The sequence below is a fragment of the Mesoplodon mirus genome (genome assembly GCF_964341445.2).
Source record: "Mesoplodon mirus genome assembly, chromosome: 4".
NCBI classification, from domain to species: Eukaryota; Metazoa; Chordata; class Mammalia; order Artiodactyla; family Ziphiidae; genus Mesoplodon; species Mesoplodon mirus.
The window spans coordinates 13,295,979-13,313,266 of record NC_138979.1 but is presented as its reverse complement, the minus strand read 5'-3'; the positions used below and the strand labels follow the sequence as shown (position 1 = coordinate 13,313,266).

Sequence of the window (17,288 nt, the reverse complement as noted above, 5' to 3'; positions counted from 1 at the left end):
CTTTGGAGAGATGTCTATTGAGGTGTTCTGCCCATTTTTTGATTGGGTTTTTTGTTTTTTTGTTATTGAGTTATATGAGCTGTTTGCATATTTTGGAAATTAAGCCCTTGTTGGTAGCATCGTTTGCAAATGTTTTCTCCCAGTCCATAGACTTTTCATTTTGTGCATGGTTTCCTTTGCTTGCAGAACCTTATAAGTCTGATTAGGTCCCATTTGTTTATTGTTGCTTTTATTTCTATTGCCTTGGGAGACTGACCTTAGAAAACATTGCTACAATTTATGTCAGAAAATGTTTAACCTGTGTTATGTTCTAGGAGTTTTATGGTGCCATGTCTTATATTTAAGTCTTTGAGCCATTTCCAGTTTATTTTTATGTATGATGTGAGGGAGTGTTCTAACTTTATTGATTTACATGTGGCTGTCCAGCTTTCCCAACACCAAGGAAACAGATATTCAGGTACAGGAGGGTCCCAAACAAGATGAACCCCCACACACCTACACCAAGGCATATTATTCTTGTTCTTTTTTCTATCCATGTTAAGTCACATTATTAGCTAGATCAAATTTAACATTATAATAATACTGGAGAAACTTATGTAGCAGCACATGGCCACTTATCATTTTTCACTATTTGTTTTGATGATAAATGCATAGCAAGCAAATATTTGTTTCATTTTTGCAAGTATAAAAGACATAAATAAAGATTGTTCTGATTAGATTTAAATTGCTTTTAATTGCTAAGGTAGGGATTCCAAACTTTTTCCTGATGAGAAGCTACTTCTGAATTCCTTAGTGACCAGAGGACAGACAGCAGAAGCAAGAAGAACTACAATCCTGCAGCCTGTGGAACAAAAATCACATTCACAGAAAGATAGACAAGATGAAAAGGCAGAGGGCTATGTACCAGATGAAGGAACAAGATAAAACCCCAGAAAAACAACTAAATGAAGTGGAGATAGGCAATCTTCCAGAAAAAAGAATTCAGAATAATGATAGTGAAGATGATCCAGGACCTCAGAAAAAGAATGGAGGCAAAGATCAAGAAGATGCAAGAAATGTTTAACAAAGACCTAGAAGAATTAAAGAACAAACAAACAGAGATAAACAATACAATAACTGAAATGAAAACTACACTAGAAGGAATCAATAGCAGAATAACTGAGGCAGAAGAACGGATAAGTGACCTGGAAGACAGAATGGTGGAATTCACTGCTGCGGAACAGAACAAAGAGAAAAGAATGAAAAGAAACAAAGATAGCCTAAGAAACCTCTGGGACAACACTAAACCCAACAACATTCGCATTATAGGGGTCCCAGAAGGAGAAGAGAGAGAGAAAGGACCAGAGAAAATATTTGAAGAGACTATAGTCGAAAACTTCCCTAACATGGGGAAGGAAATAGCCACCCAGGTCCAGGAAGCGCAGAGAGTCCCATACAGGGTACACCCAAGGAGAAACACCCCAAGACACATAGTAACCAAATAGGCAAAAATTAAAGACAAAGAAAAATTATTCAAAGCAGCAAGGGAAAAATGACAAATAATCTACAAGGGAACTCCCATAAGGTTAACAGCTGATTTCTAGCTTAAACTCTACAAGCCAGAAGGGAGTGGCATGCTATACTTAAAGTGATGAAAGGGAAGAACCTACAACCAAGATTACTCTACCTGGCAAGGATCTCATTCAGATTCGATGGAGAAATCAAAAGCTTTACAGACAAGCAAAAGCTAAGAGAATTCAGCACCACCAAACCAGCTCAACAACAAATGCTAAGTGGGAAACACAAGGAAAGAAAAGGACCTACAAAAACAAACCCAAAACAATTAAGAAAATGGTCATAGGAACATACATATCGATAATTACCTTAAACATGAATGGATTAAATGCTCCAACCAAAAGACACAGACTGCCTGAATGGATACAAAAACAAGACCCATATATATGCTGCCTACAAGAGACCCACTTCAGACCTAGGGACACATTCAGACTGAAAGTGAGGGGATGGAAAAAGATACTCCATGCAAATGGAAATCAAAAGAAAGCTGGAGTAGCAATACTCATATCAGATAAAATAGACTTTAAAATAAAGAATGTTACAAGAGACAAGGAAGGACACTACATAGTGATCAAGGGATCAATCCAAGAAGAAGATATAAGAATTATAAATATATATGCACCCAACGTAGGAGCACCTCAGTACATAAGGCAACTGCTAACAGCTCTAAAAGAGGAAGTCAACAGTAACACAATAATAGTGGGGGACTTTAACACCTCACTTACACCAATGGACAGATCATCCAAAATGAAAATAAATACGGAAACAGAAGCTTTAAATGACACAATAGACCAGATACATTTAATTGATATTTATAGGACATTCCATCCAAAAACAGCAGATTACACTTTCTTCTCAAGTGCGCACGGAACATTCTCCATGATAGATCACATCTTGGGTCACAAATCAAGCCTCAGTAAATTTAAGAAAATTGAAATCATATCAAGCATCTTTTCTGACCACAACTCTATGAGATTAGAAATGAATTACAGGGAAAAACCCACAAACACATGGAGGCTAAACAAATACTAAATAACCAAGAGATCACTGAAGAAATCAAAGAGGAAATCAAAAAATACCTAGAGACGAATGACTATGAAAACACGAGGATCCCAAACCCATGGGATGCAGCAAAAGCAGTTCTGAGAAGGAAGTTTATAGCTATACAAGCCTACCTCAAGAAACAAGAAAAATCTCAGATAAACAATCTAACCTTACACCTAAAGGAACTAGAGAAAGAAGAACAAACAAAACCCAAAGTTAGCAGAAGGAAAGAAATCATAAAGATCAGAGCAGAAATAAATGGAATAGAAACAAAGAAAAAAATAGCAAAGATCAATAAAACTAAAAGCTGGTTCTTTGAGAAGATAAACAAAATTGATAAACCATTAGCCAGACTCATCAAGAAAAAGAGGGAGAGGACTCAAATCAATAAAATTGGAAGTGAAAAAGGAGAAGTTACAACAGACACCGTGGAAATATAAAACATCCTAAGAGACTACTACAAGCAACTCTATGCCAATAAAATGGACAACCTGGAAGAAATGGACAAATTCTTAGAAAGGTATAAGCTTCCGAGACTGAACCAGGAAGAAATAGAAGGTATGAACAGACCAATCACAAGTAATGAAATTGAAACTGTGATTAAAAATCTTCCAACAAACAAAGTCCAGGACCAGATGGCTTCACAGGTGAATTCTATCAAACATTCAGAGAAGAGCTAACACCCATCCTTCTCAAACTCCTCCAAAAAATTGCAGGGGAAGGAACACTCCCAAACTTATTCTATGAGGCCACCATCACCCTGATACCAAAACCAGAGAAAGATACTACAAAAAAAGAAAATTACAGACCAATATCACTGATGAATATAGATGCAAAAATCCTCAACAAAATACTAGCAAACAGAATCCAACAGCACATTAAAAGGATCATACACCATGATGAAGTGGGATTTATCCCAGGGATGCAAGGATTCTTCAATATATGCAAATCAATCAATGTGATACACCATATTAACAAACTGAAGAATAAAAACCATATGATCATCTCAATAGATGCAGAAAAAACTTTTGACCAAGTTCAACACCCATTTATGATAAAAACTCTTCAGAAAGTGGGCATAGAAGGAACCTACCTCAACATAATAAAGGCCATATATGACAAACCCACCACAAACATCATTCTCAGTGGTGAAAAAATGAAAGCATTTCCTGTAAGATCAGGAGCAAGACAAGGATGTCAACTCTCACCACTGTTATTCAACATAGTTTTGGAAGTCCTAGCCACAGCAATCAGAGAAGAAAAAGAAATAAAAGGAATACAAATTGGAAAAGAAGAAGTAAAACTGTCACTGTTTGCAGATGACATGATACTATACATAGAGAATCCTAAAGATGCCACCAGAAAACTACTAGAGCTAATCAATGAATTTGGTAAAGTTGCAGGATACAAAATTAATGCACAGAAATCTCTTGCATTCCTATACACTAATGATGAAAAATCTGAAAGAGAAATTAAGGAAACACTCCCATTTACCACTGCAACAAAAAGAATAAAATACCTAGGAATAAACCTACCTAGGGAGACAAAAGACCTGTGTACAGAAAACTATAAGACACTGATGAAAGAAATTAAAAATGATACCAACAGATGGAGAGATATACCATGTTCTTGGATTGAAAGAATCAATATTATGAAAATGACTATCCTACCCACAGCAATCTACAGATTCAATGCAATCCCTATCAGATTACCAGTGGCATTTTTTACGGAACTAGATGAAAAAAATCTTAAAATTTGTATGGAGACACAAAAGACCCCAAATAACCAAAGCAGTCTTGAGGGAAAAAAACGGAGCTGGAGGAATCAGACTCCCTGACTTCAGACTATACTATAAAGCTACAGTAATCAAGACAATATAGTACTGGCACAAAAACAGAAACATAGATCAATGGAACAAGGTAGAAAGCCCAGAGGTAAACCCATGCACCTATGGTCAACTAATCTATGACAAAGTAGGCAAGGATATACACTGGAGAAAAGACAGTCTCTTCAATAAGTGGTGCTGGCAAAACTGGACAGCTACATGTAAAAGAATGAAATTAGAACACTCCCTAACACCATACACAAAAATAAAGTCAAAATGGATTCGAGACCTAATTGTAAGACCAGACACTATCAAACTCTTAGAGGAAAACATAGGAAGAACACTCTTTGACATAAATCACAGCAAGATCTTTTTTGATCCACATGCTAGAGTAATGGAAATAAAAACAAAAATAAACAAATGGGACCTAGTGAAACTTCAAAGCTTTTGCACAGGGCCTCCCTGGTGGCGCAGTGGTTGAGAGTCCGCCTGCCGATGCAGGGGATACGGGTTCGTGCCCCAGTCTGGGAGGATCCCATATGCCGCGGAGCGGCTGGGCCCGTGAGCCATGGCCGCTGGGCCTGTGCATCCGGAGCCTGTGCTCCGCAACGGGAGAGGCCACAACAGTGAGAGGCCCGCGTACCGCAAAAAGAAAAAAAAAAAAAAAAAAAAAAAAAAAAGCTTTTGCACAGCAAAGGAAACCATAAATAAGATGAAAAGACAACCCTCAGAATGGGAGAAAATATTTGCAAACGAGTCAACGGACAAAGGATTAGTCTCCAAAATATATAAACAGCTCATGCAACTCAATAGTAAAAAACCAAACAACCCAATCCAAAAATGGGCAGAAGACCTAAATAGACATTTCTCCAAAGAAGACATACAGATGGCCAAGAAGCACATGAAAAGCTGCTCAACATCACTAATTATTAGAGAAATGCAAATCAAAACTACAATGAGGTATCACCTCACACCAGTTAGAATGGGCATCATCAGAAAATCTACAAACAGCAAATGCTGGAGAGGGTGTAGAGAAATGGGAACCCTCCTGCACTGTTGGTGGGAATTAAATTGATACAGCCACTATGGAGAACAGTATGGAGGTTCCTTAAAAAACTAAAAATAGAATTACCATATGATCCAGCAATCCCACTACTGGGCATATACCCAGAGAAAACCATAATTCAAAAAGACACATGCACCCCGATGTTCATTGCAGCACTATTTACAATAAGCAGGTCATGGAAGCAACCTAAATGCCTATCGACAGACGAATGGATAAAGAAGAAGTGGTACATATATACAATGGAATATTACTCAGCCATAAAAAGGAATGAAATTGGGTCATTTGTTGAGATGTGGATGGTTCTAGAGACTGTCATACAGAGTGAAGTTAAGTTAGAAAGAGAAAAACAACTATTGTATATTAATGCATATATGTGGAACCTAGAATAATGGTACAGGTAGACCGGTTTGTGGGGCAGAATTTGAGACATAGATGTAGAGAACAAACCTATGGACACCAAGCGGGGAGAGTGGCGGGTGGGTGGTGGTAGTGGTGTGATGAATTGGGCGATTGGGATTGACACATATACACTGAGATGTATTAAATTGATGACTAATAAGAACCTGCTGTATAAAAAAATTAAAAACTTTAAAAAAATTAAAAATTAAATCAAATAGAAAAAAAATCCCAGGAATTCCTACGACTTTAGAACAGAAGCCAATTTTACTAATTTCTTATTGTTTGTAAAAGTAATTATCTTAAGTGACTTAAGAATACAATATTTTAAATATAAATCCATTTTTGGAGTACATTCTGAAGACAAATAAATATACAAAGAATCAAAAAAAAAAGTCTACAGATAATAAATGCTAGAGAGGGTGTAGAGAAAAGGGAACCCTCGTGTATTGTTGGTGGGGATGTAAATTGGTGGAGCCACTGTGGAAAACAGTATGAGGTTTCCTTAAATAAAAATAGACCAAAAAAAAAAAAAAAAACCAAAAGGAATTCCTTAGCATCAGACAGATTCTAGCTGGAATGGGATTTCTGACAGTTAATGGGTAACTTGATGTACTTATTTATGGGTCCATACACTGAGTTACATACGTGGTCTGTATGCATTTATGAGAAGTTAGGTAGTGATAAGTGTACACCCTGCTGAAGGGGTGAGAAGTATAAGTCCTGAGCACATTTCCTTCCCCGTGGGGAATCCTGGAGATTGTGGCATCGCTGAGGTCCCTGGGGAGACAGGTATACAGTGGCAATTAGCCTGGCAATTAGCCAGGTAAAACCTCAAGAATTATAGGTAGGTCCTAATTTATTTACTGGGAACCTTTATTTTAAAGCAATACTGTCCAACAGAAATATAATATGAGCCACATGTGTCATTTAAAATTTTCTAGTAGCCACATTTTAAGAAGTAAAATGAAACAGCGTAAATAAATATTAATGATATATTTTTGTTAGCCCAATATATCTAAGCTTTATAATTTCAATTTGTAATCAGTATAAAAATTATCAATCAGCTATTTTACATTTTTATACTAAGTTTTTGAAATCTGGTGGCTATTTTATCACTTCTAGTGCATCTCAATTCAGATATTAAATTTCATTGGAAATACATGATCTGTGTTTAGATTATATAAAGTTTACAGTTGAAAAAGTAGATTCACAGGTTGTTCCAAGCACACCTAAAATTTTTCTAATAACTAATTGAATATCAGTTATTAATATTTTTAATTAAAATTAAATATAAAAATTCAGTTCCTCAGTCATATTTCTAGGGCTCAAGAACTACATGTAGCTAGTGGCTACCATTTGAAACAGCACAATTTTTAAAGTTTTGGTTTTTCTAAATCCACTTTCTACCATTTCTATAAAAAGTACTACCTAGGGCTTCCCTGGTGGTGCCGTGATTGGGGGTCCGCCTGCCGATGTAGGGGACGCGGGTTCGTGCCCCGGTCTGGGAGGATCCCACGTGGCACAGAGCGGCTGGGCCCGTGAGCCATGGCCGCCGGGCCTGCGCGTCCGGAGCCTGTGCTCCGCAGCGGGGGAGGCCATGGCGGTGAGAGGCCTGCGTACCGCAGAAAAGAAAAGAAAAAAAAGTACTACCTATCTCGTGTCTAACACATTTATAAGACCCAGGAAGGTGAGGCCTGCTTAAAATTTGTGACTAACTCAGAGAGAAACAGTTGTAACTTCCTTGGTTTAGGAATACTTTGAAGAGACTCACTGTTGAGGGACAATTTTTTTCAAGGGTAGGAGGCCTTTGGTGGAGATACATTCTTTAAGGTAGCTCTTTATGTATGCATGTATGTATCTGTTTATCTATGACCGCCTATAAGCACACTGTTGAGAAAACACTTGATAAAACACAGTTTTATCCACGTTAACTTGACAAATTGTGGAAGAAATTAATGTAATATAAATTATGAGTTTTTAAGTCAAGCATCTGAGGATAGATAAAGATTATTAACAAAGGATAAAGCAAGTCTTGAACATCAGGTTTTATTTGGAGAAAACACCTTAGGAGGTTTAATGATTTTGAATGTTTTAGAAAATTTTAAATTACACTTACTAGATTTTTTAATCCTTTTAGTGTATTCCAGAATGTCTGCCAATTTTTATTTGACATACTTTTATATGCATATAAATTCTTTTCATGGTATATGAAGCATCTCACAATGCATTAATCAATATATATAATACTTTTATACTATATATTTTATAAAATGATAAATTTATAAATGTAAATTTATAGTACTATAGATGCCCAAAACCAACTAAAAGGATTTATTTCCTAGGTTAGTATGATGAAGTATTTGTAAACTATTTATTAAATAGCTGTTTAATGTGAATTATACTCCCAGAAATTTTTGTTTTTATGGGTAGCCAGATCTGATTAAAACATACGTTGAGGGCTTCCCTGGCGGCACAGTGGTTGAGAATCCGCCTGCCAATGCAGAGGACATGGGTTCGAGCTCTGGTCCAGGAAGATCCCACATGCCGCAGAGCAACTAAATCCATGCGCCACAACTACTGAGCCCGCAAGCCACAACTACTGAGCCCTTGTGCCACAACTACTGAAGCCCGTGCATCTAGAGCCCGTGCTCTGCAACAAGAGAAGCCTCCGCAATGAGAAGCCCGTGAACCGAAATGAAGAGTAGCCTCCGCTCGCCGCAACTAGAGAAAGTCCGCATGCAGCAACGAAGACCCAACACAGCCAAAAATAAATAAATTAATTAATTTTAAAAAAACATACGTTGAGAATAATCTGTAGGGTAGTCAGAATGTGGAAGTTGATTAGTAATGATAGACTGTGTTGTCTAACTTACAAAAAAAACCCATTAGCTATGATCATGAAAGCAACATCAGTCACTTGACATAATGAAAACAGTCTCTGTAATAAAATATTGTTACTGGATCCAAGTTCCTGGCTTTGAAAATACACCTTCTTTGTCATTGCACTGATATCCCTTAAATGTTTGCTGTTTATCTGGCAGTCTTGTGAGCTGTTGTTCTCTTCCTTGATCATCTCTACCCTCATGCACAAAGCATTCCTGGAGCATACCTGGTCAGTGTATTAGAGGTTTCACTCAGAGAATTATTTCAGATAAATATCTTATATTAAATCTTTTTTGCCTACTGTGCCAAATCTTTTCACAAAGATCTAATAGAAAATTTTCTTTTTCAGGTATTTTTCCCCTGGATATTCAGATACACTTCTGCAGAGAGTGGACAGCTATCAACCACTTAATAACTGAGCAAAGTTACATTTTTATACTCAAATTCACAGCAGAGTATTTATGAATGACAGTTGTTAAAGCTCTTTCTAAATATTTGAATTAAATTCATTCTAGATTTATTCACTGTGAAAAGCCTTTGGATATTTTCTATATTTATGGAATACTTTAAAAATTAGTGGCTTGAATGTATGAGGAACTAACTATTCATGGTCATTTGCATAGGATATGCTCTAAAGGTAAATTTTAAAAAGACATTAAAGGATCTAAGGCATTAGTTATTGTTCCATTAAAGACCACACACACACACACACACACACACACACACACACACACACACACACACACACACCCTTCCAACTAGATACAGATGAAAGATGGTGTTCAAAAACTCTTATCTTGCCAATTCCTCACAGGCACAGGCAGGGAAGGCTTGCCTTGCAAATTCCACAGTAGGATATCCAAGGGAAGTACTAACTGAAAGAGGACACTGATTACAAAGTACAGGGCATTTGAAAGACATACTGATGCTGGTTACACAAATGTGTTAGCCAAACACATGGAATCTATCGATAACCTGCCAGGTTTTCCTAAAATTTAGGAAGTCTCCCCTTCATCCTAAGCTTCCTAAACCTCTTCTTACCCTGCCTAAACTGTTCCTTACCTTTCCTGGGGCTGGACGGGGTAGAAGTCAATATTAACCACTATACTATTGCAGGCATGCGTTCCATTTTTATTGAAAGGTTTCTTCTTAGTCTAGCCCTGCTCATGAATGAACAAGGAAGCAAGCAAATAAAATGGGTCCTCAGTGTTCCCTTGTCCTAGCTTCACATTCCCAGGTTTCAAAAGTCAGATTTTCAGGGATTTAAGGAAAAATTTGAAAAGAATACTATCCGACTCAGACTTTACATTTTCACAAACAGAGCTGAAAGGAGGGTAAAAGGGAGAGTTGTGATAAAATTTTAAATAAGAACAGCACTAGAACTGTCCTTTTCAGTTTTCCTATGTAGTGTTTCTGACCTTGGGGAATATGTGATTAGACTGAGGAGTCTTGGTTAGTTGGCAACTGTGTCTTTTTTTTAATTTAAAGGACATTCCTTACAGTGATCTCCCCTGGAGGCCTGGAGAGGAAGTAAATGGTAACCAGAGAGCCCCTTGGACACACTGTTTCCAGTCTGGTTGGCCTTCAGGTTTCCTTCTTAGACTCTTTTTTTTTTTCCCCCTCTCAAAAGAAGCCTACCCATTTATTTTTGGTATTTTCTGGATTCATCTCTGTCATCATTTCCTAACGGTACATAGCTTTGTTGTATATTTTAAAATTTCATCATACCCAAGATTACCCCATTTCGTTTTGCCTTGTATCAGTCTAGAATTGCCTGCAGTTTTTTTTGAAAAGGGCCTATTTTGTTTCCTTGCAGTAATCTCTTAGATCCATTGCATAAGAAAATGTAATCTTTATCCTCAGTTTTGTAGCTTCCCTTTCTCTCCTTCCTGCCTGCCCAGCTTCTCTTATGAACCTTTTAACAAACTGAGAAAATAAAGGTGGTTTCCATCTTTCTTCATTAATAATGACAGAAATTAGTCCATCTGCTATAAGATCTCCTCAAATGTTATGGGAATGGTGAATTTCCTATTAGGTACTTCTTGCTATTGTATGTTGTATTTGAAATTTTTCACTTCTTAAATCATTTCATACTTATCAAATAGTTTTAAGCTAAGAAAAATAAAAATATTTAGTGGAATTTGAATGGGTGCTTTAAGTTGTTCATATGCAATTTAGAAAATATATGCTATGAAATGTTTCTTGACATAAAACACAAAGCAGAATGAAGCTTTCTTTATTCTTTGCAAAGTCTATTATGAGACTTTAAAAAAAATATTTTCTATTTGTGCTAGAGGAAAAATAGTGTCTCTCACTGATGGTATTCTTTGTTATTTTCACTCCTGGTTTGAATTTTGTCAATTCCAATCCTCTGTTTCCCCTCCCCACCCCCTGCAGTTTATTTAAAATTCAACTATCATTAGGATATCTCATTTAGCTTACATGAACAACAGTTTATTTTTATCATTTCAGGAATAGAATGGTTGAATCTTATTATTGGTTGAACCTTATTATTATTCATTCAGTTCACCTGTTGTGGAAATAGGTGTGTATCAGTGGTACCTGAAAGGAGACGGTGAAAGTTTGGGTTCTGATCATGTCTGTTAAATAGTAAAGGTGATAATACTTGCTCAGCAGACTCATAAGATGCTTATGAAGATAACTTGCAATGATGCATGTAACAATTTTGTAAACTCTTCTGTGCAAACCAATATGTGATTTATGGGCAGTCTGAAAGTCAGTGACAGATTATACATTTTGGCCAGCAGTTGGGCACACCAGGCCCCATACTCTTAGATCAGTGGAGTTTATTCCAGATGATTTATTATAAAGAAAAGCTAAATTTCCTGCCCTCATGGAGTTTTCTAATATAAACACATTTGCCCAGACACAGGGAATAAAATAGGCACAAGACACTGAACACCAAACAGGCATATTTCATTCAGTATGTAAAAACAAATGACAACCTCATAGTTACAGGCGGTTGACCTGTTTTTCTAACCTTTTCTCTTGAACTATCCCCTTAAAGACAGGATTAAAGATTTGCTTGTTTCTAAACTTGATTTGAGGTCCTGCTTAACATAAACCCTGACCTTAAATTCCTGGGTGAGGCCATCTCCAATCCAAGACGTCAAGTTTAGAAACTAACCTTGAAAGAATGAAGGATTTGTCTGTTGTGTTTTTAGATCTCCAACCCTTTCCTTAAATTCATAAACCCTGACCTTAAATTCCTGGGTAAGGCCATCTCCAATCTAAGATGTCAAATTTAGAAACTGACCTTGAAAGCATGAAGGATTTGTCTGTTGTGTTTTCAAATCATCTAACTTTAAGATAGGTGCTAGCAAATGTTGAGGCTTATGTATACTGTGGCTTATTTTGCCACAAAATTCACTGTATAGAAAATACCGGTTTGTAGCTCTTCTGTTTCAGAGATTAAAAGGATCAAATGACAGTCTTAATTGTAACTATTGCATTTACCCATTGGTTAAGGCACTTTGGACTTTTTTTAGGTTAAAACTGGCTTTTATTTTAATTATTTTTTTAATTGTATAGTTGATTTACAGTGTTATATTAGTTTCAGGTGTACAACATAGAGATTCAATAATTTTACAGATTATACTCCATTTAAAGTTATTATAAAATATTGGCTATCTTCCCTGACTGTACAATATATCCTTGTAGCTTATTTGTCTTATACATGGTAATTTGTGCTTCTTAATTCCCTACCCCTAACTTGCCCCTCCTCCCTTCCCTCTTCCCACTGGTAACCACTATATGTGTGAGTCTGTTTCTGTTCTGTTGTATTTATTTCTTTATTTTTTTAAATATTCCACATATAAGTGAGATCATACAGTATTTGTCTTTCTCTGTCTGACTTATTTCACATAGCATAATGCCCTCCAAGTCCATCCATGTTGTTACATCAACTATTAGCTTCTTTTACCTTGTTTGTCCCTGACAGCTGTAAGGAGGGAAGAAGAAGAGGAGGAATTTGGACCATTGATTTGCAGCGTGTCTTACTGACAGTTAAATACAGTGGTTTGTTCTGTTTTCTGCCTCTCGAGGGTTATTTAATTAAATTCATGACCTAGGATGCTAACCAGCCCCACATCTAAAATAATTGCTTCTCTGTTGGTGAGATGTAAAGCCGGGATTGATTTTCCCCTGGCTGATAGCTCTCCTTTCTGAGTCATGAATGTCATCTCCACTCTCTTCCCCACATAATTTGATCTCTGTATTTGATCCCTATTTACTATACACTTCACTAAACAGATGTCTGAGTAATTAAAATCCCACATGGGCACTCTCATCAGTGAGTTACATCTATTTAACAGTCAGCTTAGAAACTTGTCACCCTTGGCTCCTCTCCCATCCTGGTGTCATCTGTCACTGGCCTTTAGCAGGCTTTAAATATTAGAGTTCAAACCTGCTATGTTTGTTTGCCTGCGTTCATAGAACCTCTCTTTTCGTTTTCTGATTGCATTTTCTTCACAAGTCCCTGATCTCTTTCTCCTTCAACTCACCTGGATTTTCTGTACGGTTTTCTACCAGCATTCAAATTATCATTGGATGAATCATTCTATATTTCATTCATGCCAGCACTGGCAATTAAAAAAAAAATCAGAACAGTGCTGTCAGAACCATGGATTAAGAGTGCCTTTTATTTTTTTCCCCTGAGGCATAGCCAAATATTTCAGTCTGAACAATCCCCCCATTTTTAAAAACTATTTGAGATCAAATCCTAGAAACCTGTTTGGTGGCTACAGCTCACTGAAGGATTTTGATGGCCAAGAGTTATAGAACGAAAGAATGTGGGTTTGGAGCAGGAAAAGGAAGTTAGGAAGGACTTATTACATGAAATTTACTCACTTTTGAGAGAGGACTTAGACAAATTTATTTATGAAAACGTTTATACTTAGACAATGTTCTTACGAAAAATCTTACACTGATATAACATTACATGCAACTTGAGGTTAATGCTGTAATTTACAATAGGTTAAAGAATTCCCTTTGCAGTTGATGACACGTATCAATTTTAGGAACATTTTGAAATGAGTACAGAGTATATATTTTCTGATATCTATCATTTGAGATGAACAAAAACAGATAAATGAGTGGGCAACAGTCTTAGAGTAAAAGAATTCTTTATTTTCCTACTTTTAAATAGAGTTAGCTCCAGTGCATTTAATTAACATGGATCATTTTATAGATGTAAGTTTATCAGAACATGAGAGTCTCTTGCGAAGTTCCTTTGTGTTCACAACACTGGGAAATAAATAAGGTGATCAAAAAACAAGCAACAAGTTCAGAGGTTAACTAATACTGTTTTAGTTCTATGAGAGCAAGTTCTAAAAGTATTTGCATAAACTTTATTACCATGATTGTATTTGAAAACTACATGAAAATCCTATTGTGCAATGGACCTTCATTTTGGCTGTTTAGACATAACTTCTAGTCTTGTTAACTAACGAAGGCCAGGTAAGTAAACAGAAACGTGAATTAACAACAGTATTCTTAGACAAATAGTGACATAGAGTAGAGCTAGTATTTCAGGAAGGTAAACGAGTTCGACATGATGAGAATGCCGTGGGTGTGATTTCTTTCACTGTTTATCATCCAGCATCATGACACACCTGATGGCTGGTGAGCTAGAATGATTTTCATTCTCCCCATGCTAGGATAACCTCCCCTTGCCTGTTCCCCAGCTCCCTTCCCCTCCTTGCAGCTTGCATTTAATCTACTTAAAGTTTGGGGCACTTCTTTCTCTGATCCAAGCCTTGCTAAGTCTTTGTTTTCCCTCCAGTCATTCCTTATCACATGTCCATCCATGCTCTTTCTTCAGAGTATATATATATAAAAAAAAAGATGACTAATTCCAGTGACCCATTTCTGGCTTCCCACTGCCTTAGTGTAAATCAGGGAGAGTATTTCCTGACCTCCTTACAAAGCTGTGAGGGACAAATGTGCTCCTGTGGATGAAAGGGCTTTATACATGGTTACTTGTGGCCAAGGGGTTTGGGCTCCAGCCCCAGCTGCCTGGCTCAAATACAGTTTCGACCACTCCCTTGCTGTGTGAGCTTCAGCAAGCTGCTTAACGTTTTCCGTGCCTCAGTTTCCTAATGTGGAAAATGGAGATTGTAAAGTACCTAAGTCCTGAGGTTGTTTGGTGATGGGTACGTGAGACGATTCATGCATATTGTGAAGTCGGCACATTGCTCAAAACAGTCTCTGTTTTGAGCCCCCAGAAGGTGTTAACACAAGTGCAGGCATCCGTGAGCTTCCTCACAGCCTCCTCTCTCCAGCGGGGCCTCTGCGACCTGTTCTCATTCAGGCACTGCAGAAAGCTAGGTTGTATCCCTTGGGCGTGGTCTGTGACAGCCAAAGATGGGGCAGGATGTAAGAATCCTTCCTGGTTGAGCACACGCATTTGAGGATCGGCAGGTACTTTTAACAACTGCCTCTCTTTCTCTAAATCGTGTTCACTCGGCGTCGCTTCTCCTCTAATGACTTGTTTATGTCGATATTTCAGTTTGCTGCCTATTTGTACTTAAAGCCACAAAGATACATCTTTCCTAATCTGGAAAATGGGGATAGTAAGAGTATCTACCCCTGCGTTTGCAATGAGATAAATCAAGTGAAGCCCTTCAGAGGAGAGAGGGAAGCACAATATTCTAGGGGTGCTTTTGAAAAAGAAAATGGAAAAAAAAGCATTTGTAATCCAAGTATCATCACTTTGTACCCATGAAATGAGGTGGAAACAAACAAAAAACATACCAAAAGCAAATACCTTGCATTCTAAAACTGGGACAAATGATTCTTCCGAATGAACTCTCTTCTTCAAAGTGGTTCCCCCTGAACTCATTAAGACATAACCCATAATACAGTGATGCTGTTTTTGCCCGAAAGGTGTTGGGATTTCTTCTTTGAAAAGGCTTTTAAGGACCTTGTTGCAAATACTAACTCTTATGGCAAATATCTTTCTACTTCTTGACTTTTTATTTAATATTGTTTGTAATTTTTGACACACAGATGGTCTAAATGCTTATGCAAATACATCTATATATCTTCTATTTCGTAGTTTTTTTCCCACACAAAATTCCTTATTTAAGGGACTCATTTTCTTTTAGTTCTTTCACAGTTTCGTTTTTACATTTGTCCCTTTGATCCATCTGGGATGTATTTCAGTAAATTGTATGAAGTGAGCATCTAATCGACTAAATTACTGGCCAGTTTTGAATAATCTATGTCCTCCTCGTTGGTGATGCTTCATTTATTGGCATATTAAATTTTCTTTCAGGGCTTTTTCTGAACTATTAATCTATTTGTCAAGCTTTTCTCAGTAGTTCAAAATCATTGTAATTACTGTGGCTTTATAACATGTATTAACATCTGGTACAGTGAATCTCCTATTATTATTCTTCCTTTTCAAAAGTATTCTGGCTACTCTCCTGCTTTTTCTTCCAAACGGAAATTAATTTTTTTCAACTTAAAAAAAAATCTTATTAGAATTTGGGTTAAAATCACAAATAAAGGAATAGATACATTTATCTAGAAGCATAACAGATTTCTCAATCTATTTAAATCTTTTTGCTTTCATGCTTTTTCTCCTCTCTTTTTTTGTATCAATCCCTTCCAGGTGTTGCCAATATTATTTATATTTTAATAGAATCTTTTAAAAATACATATTTCCCTACAGGTTATTACTGGATCTGGAAAAGTTACTGGTTTTTACTAATTATTTTATAATAGCTTTTTAATCATGTCTTGAGTTTTCTAGGCAAAAGTATCATCTGCAAATAAAGGTAACTTTTCTTCTGCCTTCAATATTTTACCTATTTCTGTTTCTTGTCAGAATTATTTCAGCATAATTTTAAAGGATAGTGCTGATAGCGGGCATCTTTATACCTGATTTTTTTTTTTTGCGGTACGCGGGCCTCTCACTGGCGTGGCCTCTCCCGTTGTGGAGCACAGGCTCCGGACGTGCAGGCTCAGCGGCCATGGCTCACGGGCCTAGCCGCTCCGCGGCATGTGGGATCTTCCTGGACCGGGGCACGAACCCGTGTCCCCCTGCATCGGCAGGCGGACTCTCAACCACTGCGCCACCTGGGAGGCCCCTATACCTGATTTTAATGAGAATGTCTCTCCTGTCATATCATTGAGTATGGAAATTTAAAAATACACACGAAAGTAGATTGAATAGTAAAATGAACTCTCACGTGCTCATCACCTACCCTCAACAATTATCGATATTTTTGCAAACATTTTTAGAGGGATTATAAATTAATCCAGACTAATTTTTAGATGCTAATTTGGAAATATCTATTCAGAAATGGATCCAGCAATTCCATTGCTAGGCATTAATCCTATACTCAAGGATGCTCAGTGTCACTGTATAGAATTGCAGAAAACTAGAAAATGTTCCCCAATAGGAGAGTGAAAAACTATGGCGCATTCATATAATATGTGAACTGTTACATAATTCACATATTCATATAATAAGTTATGAAAAATTTTGGT

General features: G+C 37.0%; 1 protein-coding gene across 2 annotated transcripts in view; it reads left to right on the top strand.

The window, feature by feature from the left end:
• SPAG6 (sperm associated antigen 6) overlaps positions 1–9,285 on the top strand; it is a gene marked incomplete at its 3' end in the record, with an annotated part of 75,636 nt that extends 66,351 nt beyond the window's left edge. Inside the window, exon 10 of one of the 2 annotated variants that reach the window (XM_082616816.1) lies at positions 9,121–9,285. In XM_082616816.1, the coding sequence (XP_082472942.1) occupies positions 9,121–9,190 (70 nt within the window). The remainder of the gene's footprint in view (positions 1–9,120) is intronic. The other variant, XM_082616817.1, reaches the window with a different exon arrangement.
• Between the last annotated feature and the right edge of the window lie 8,003 nt (positions 9,286–17,288).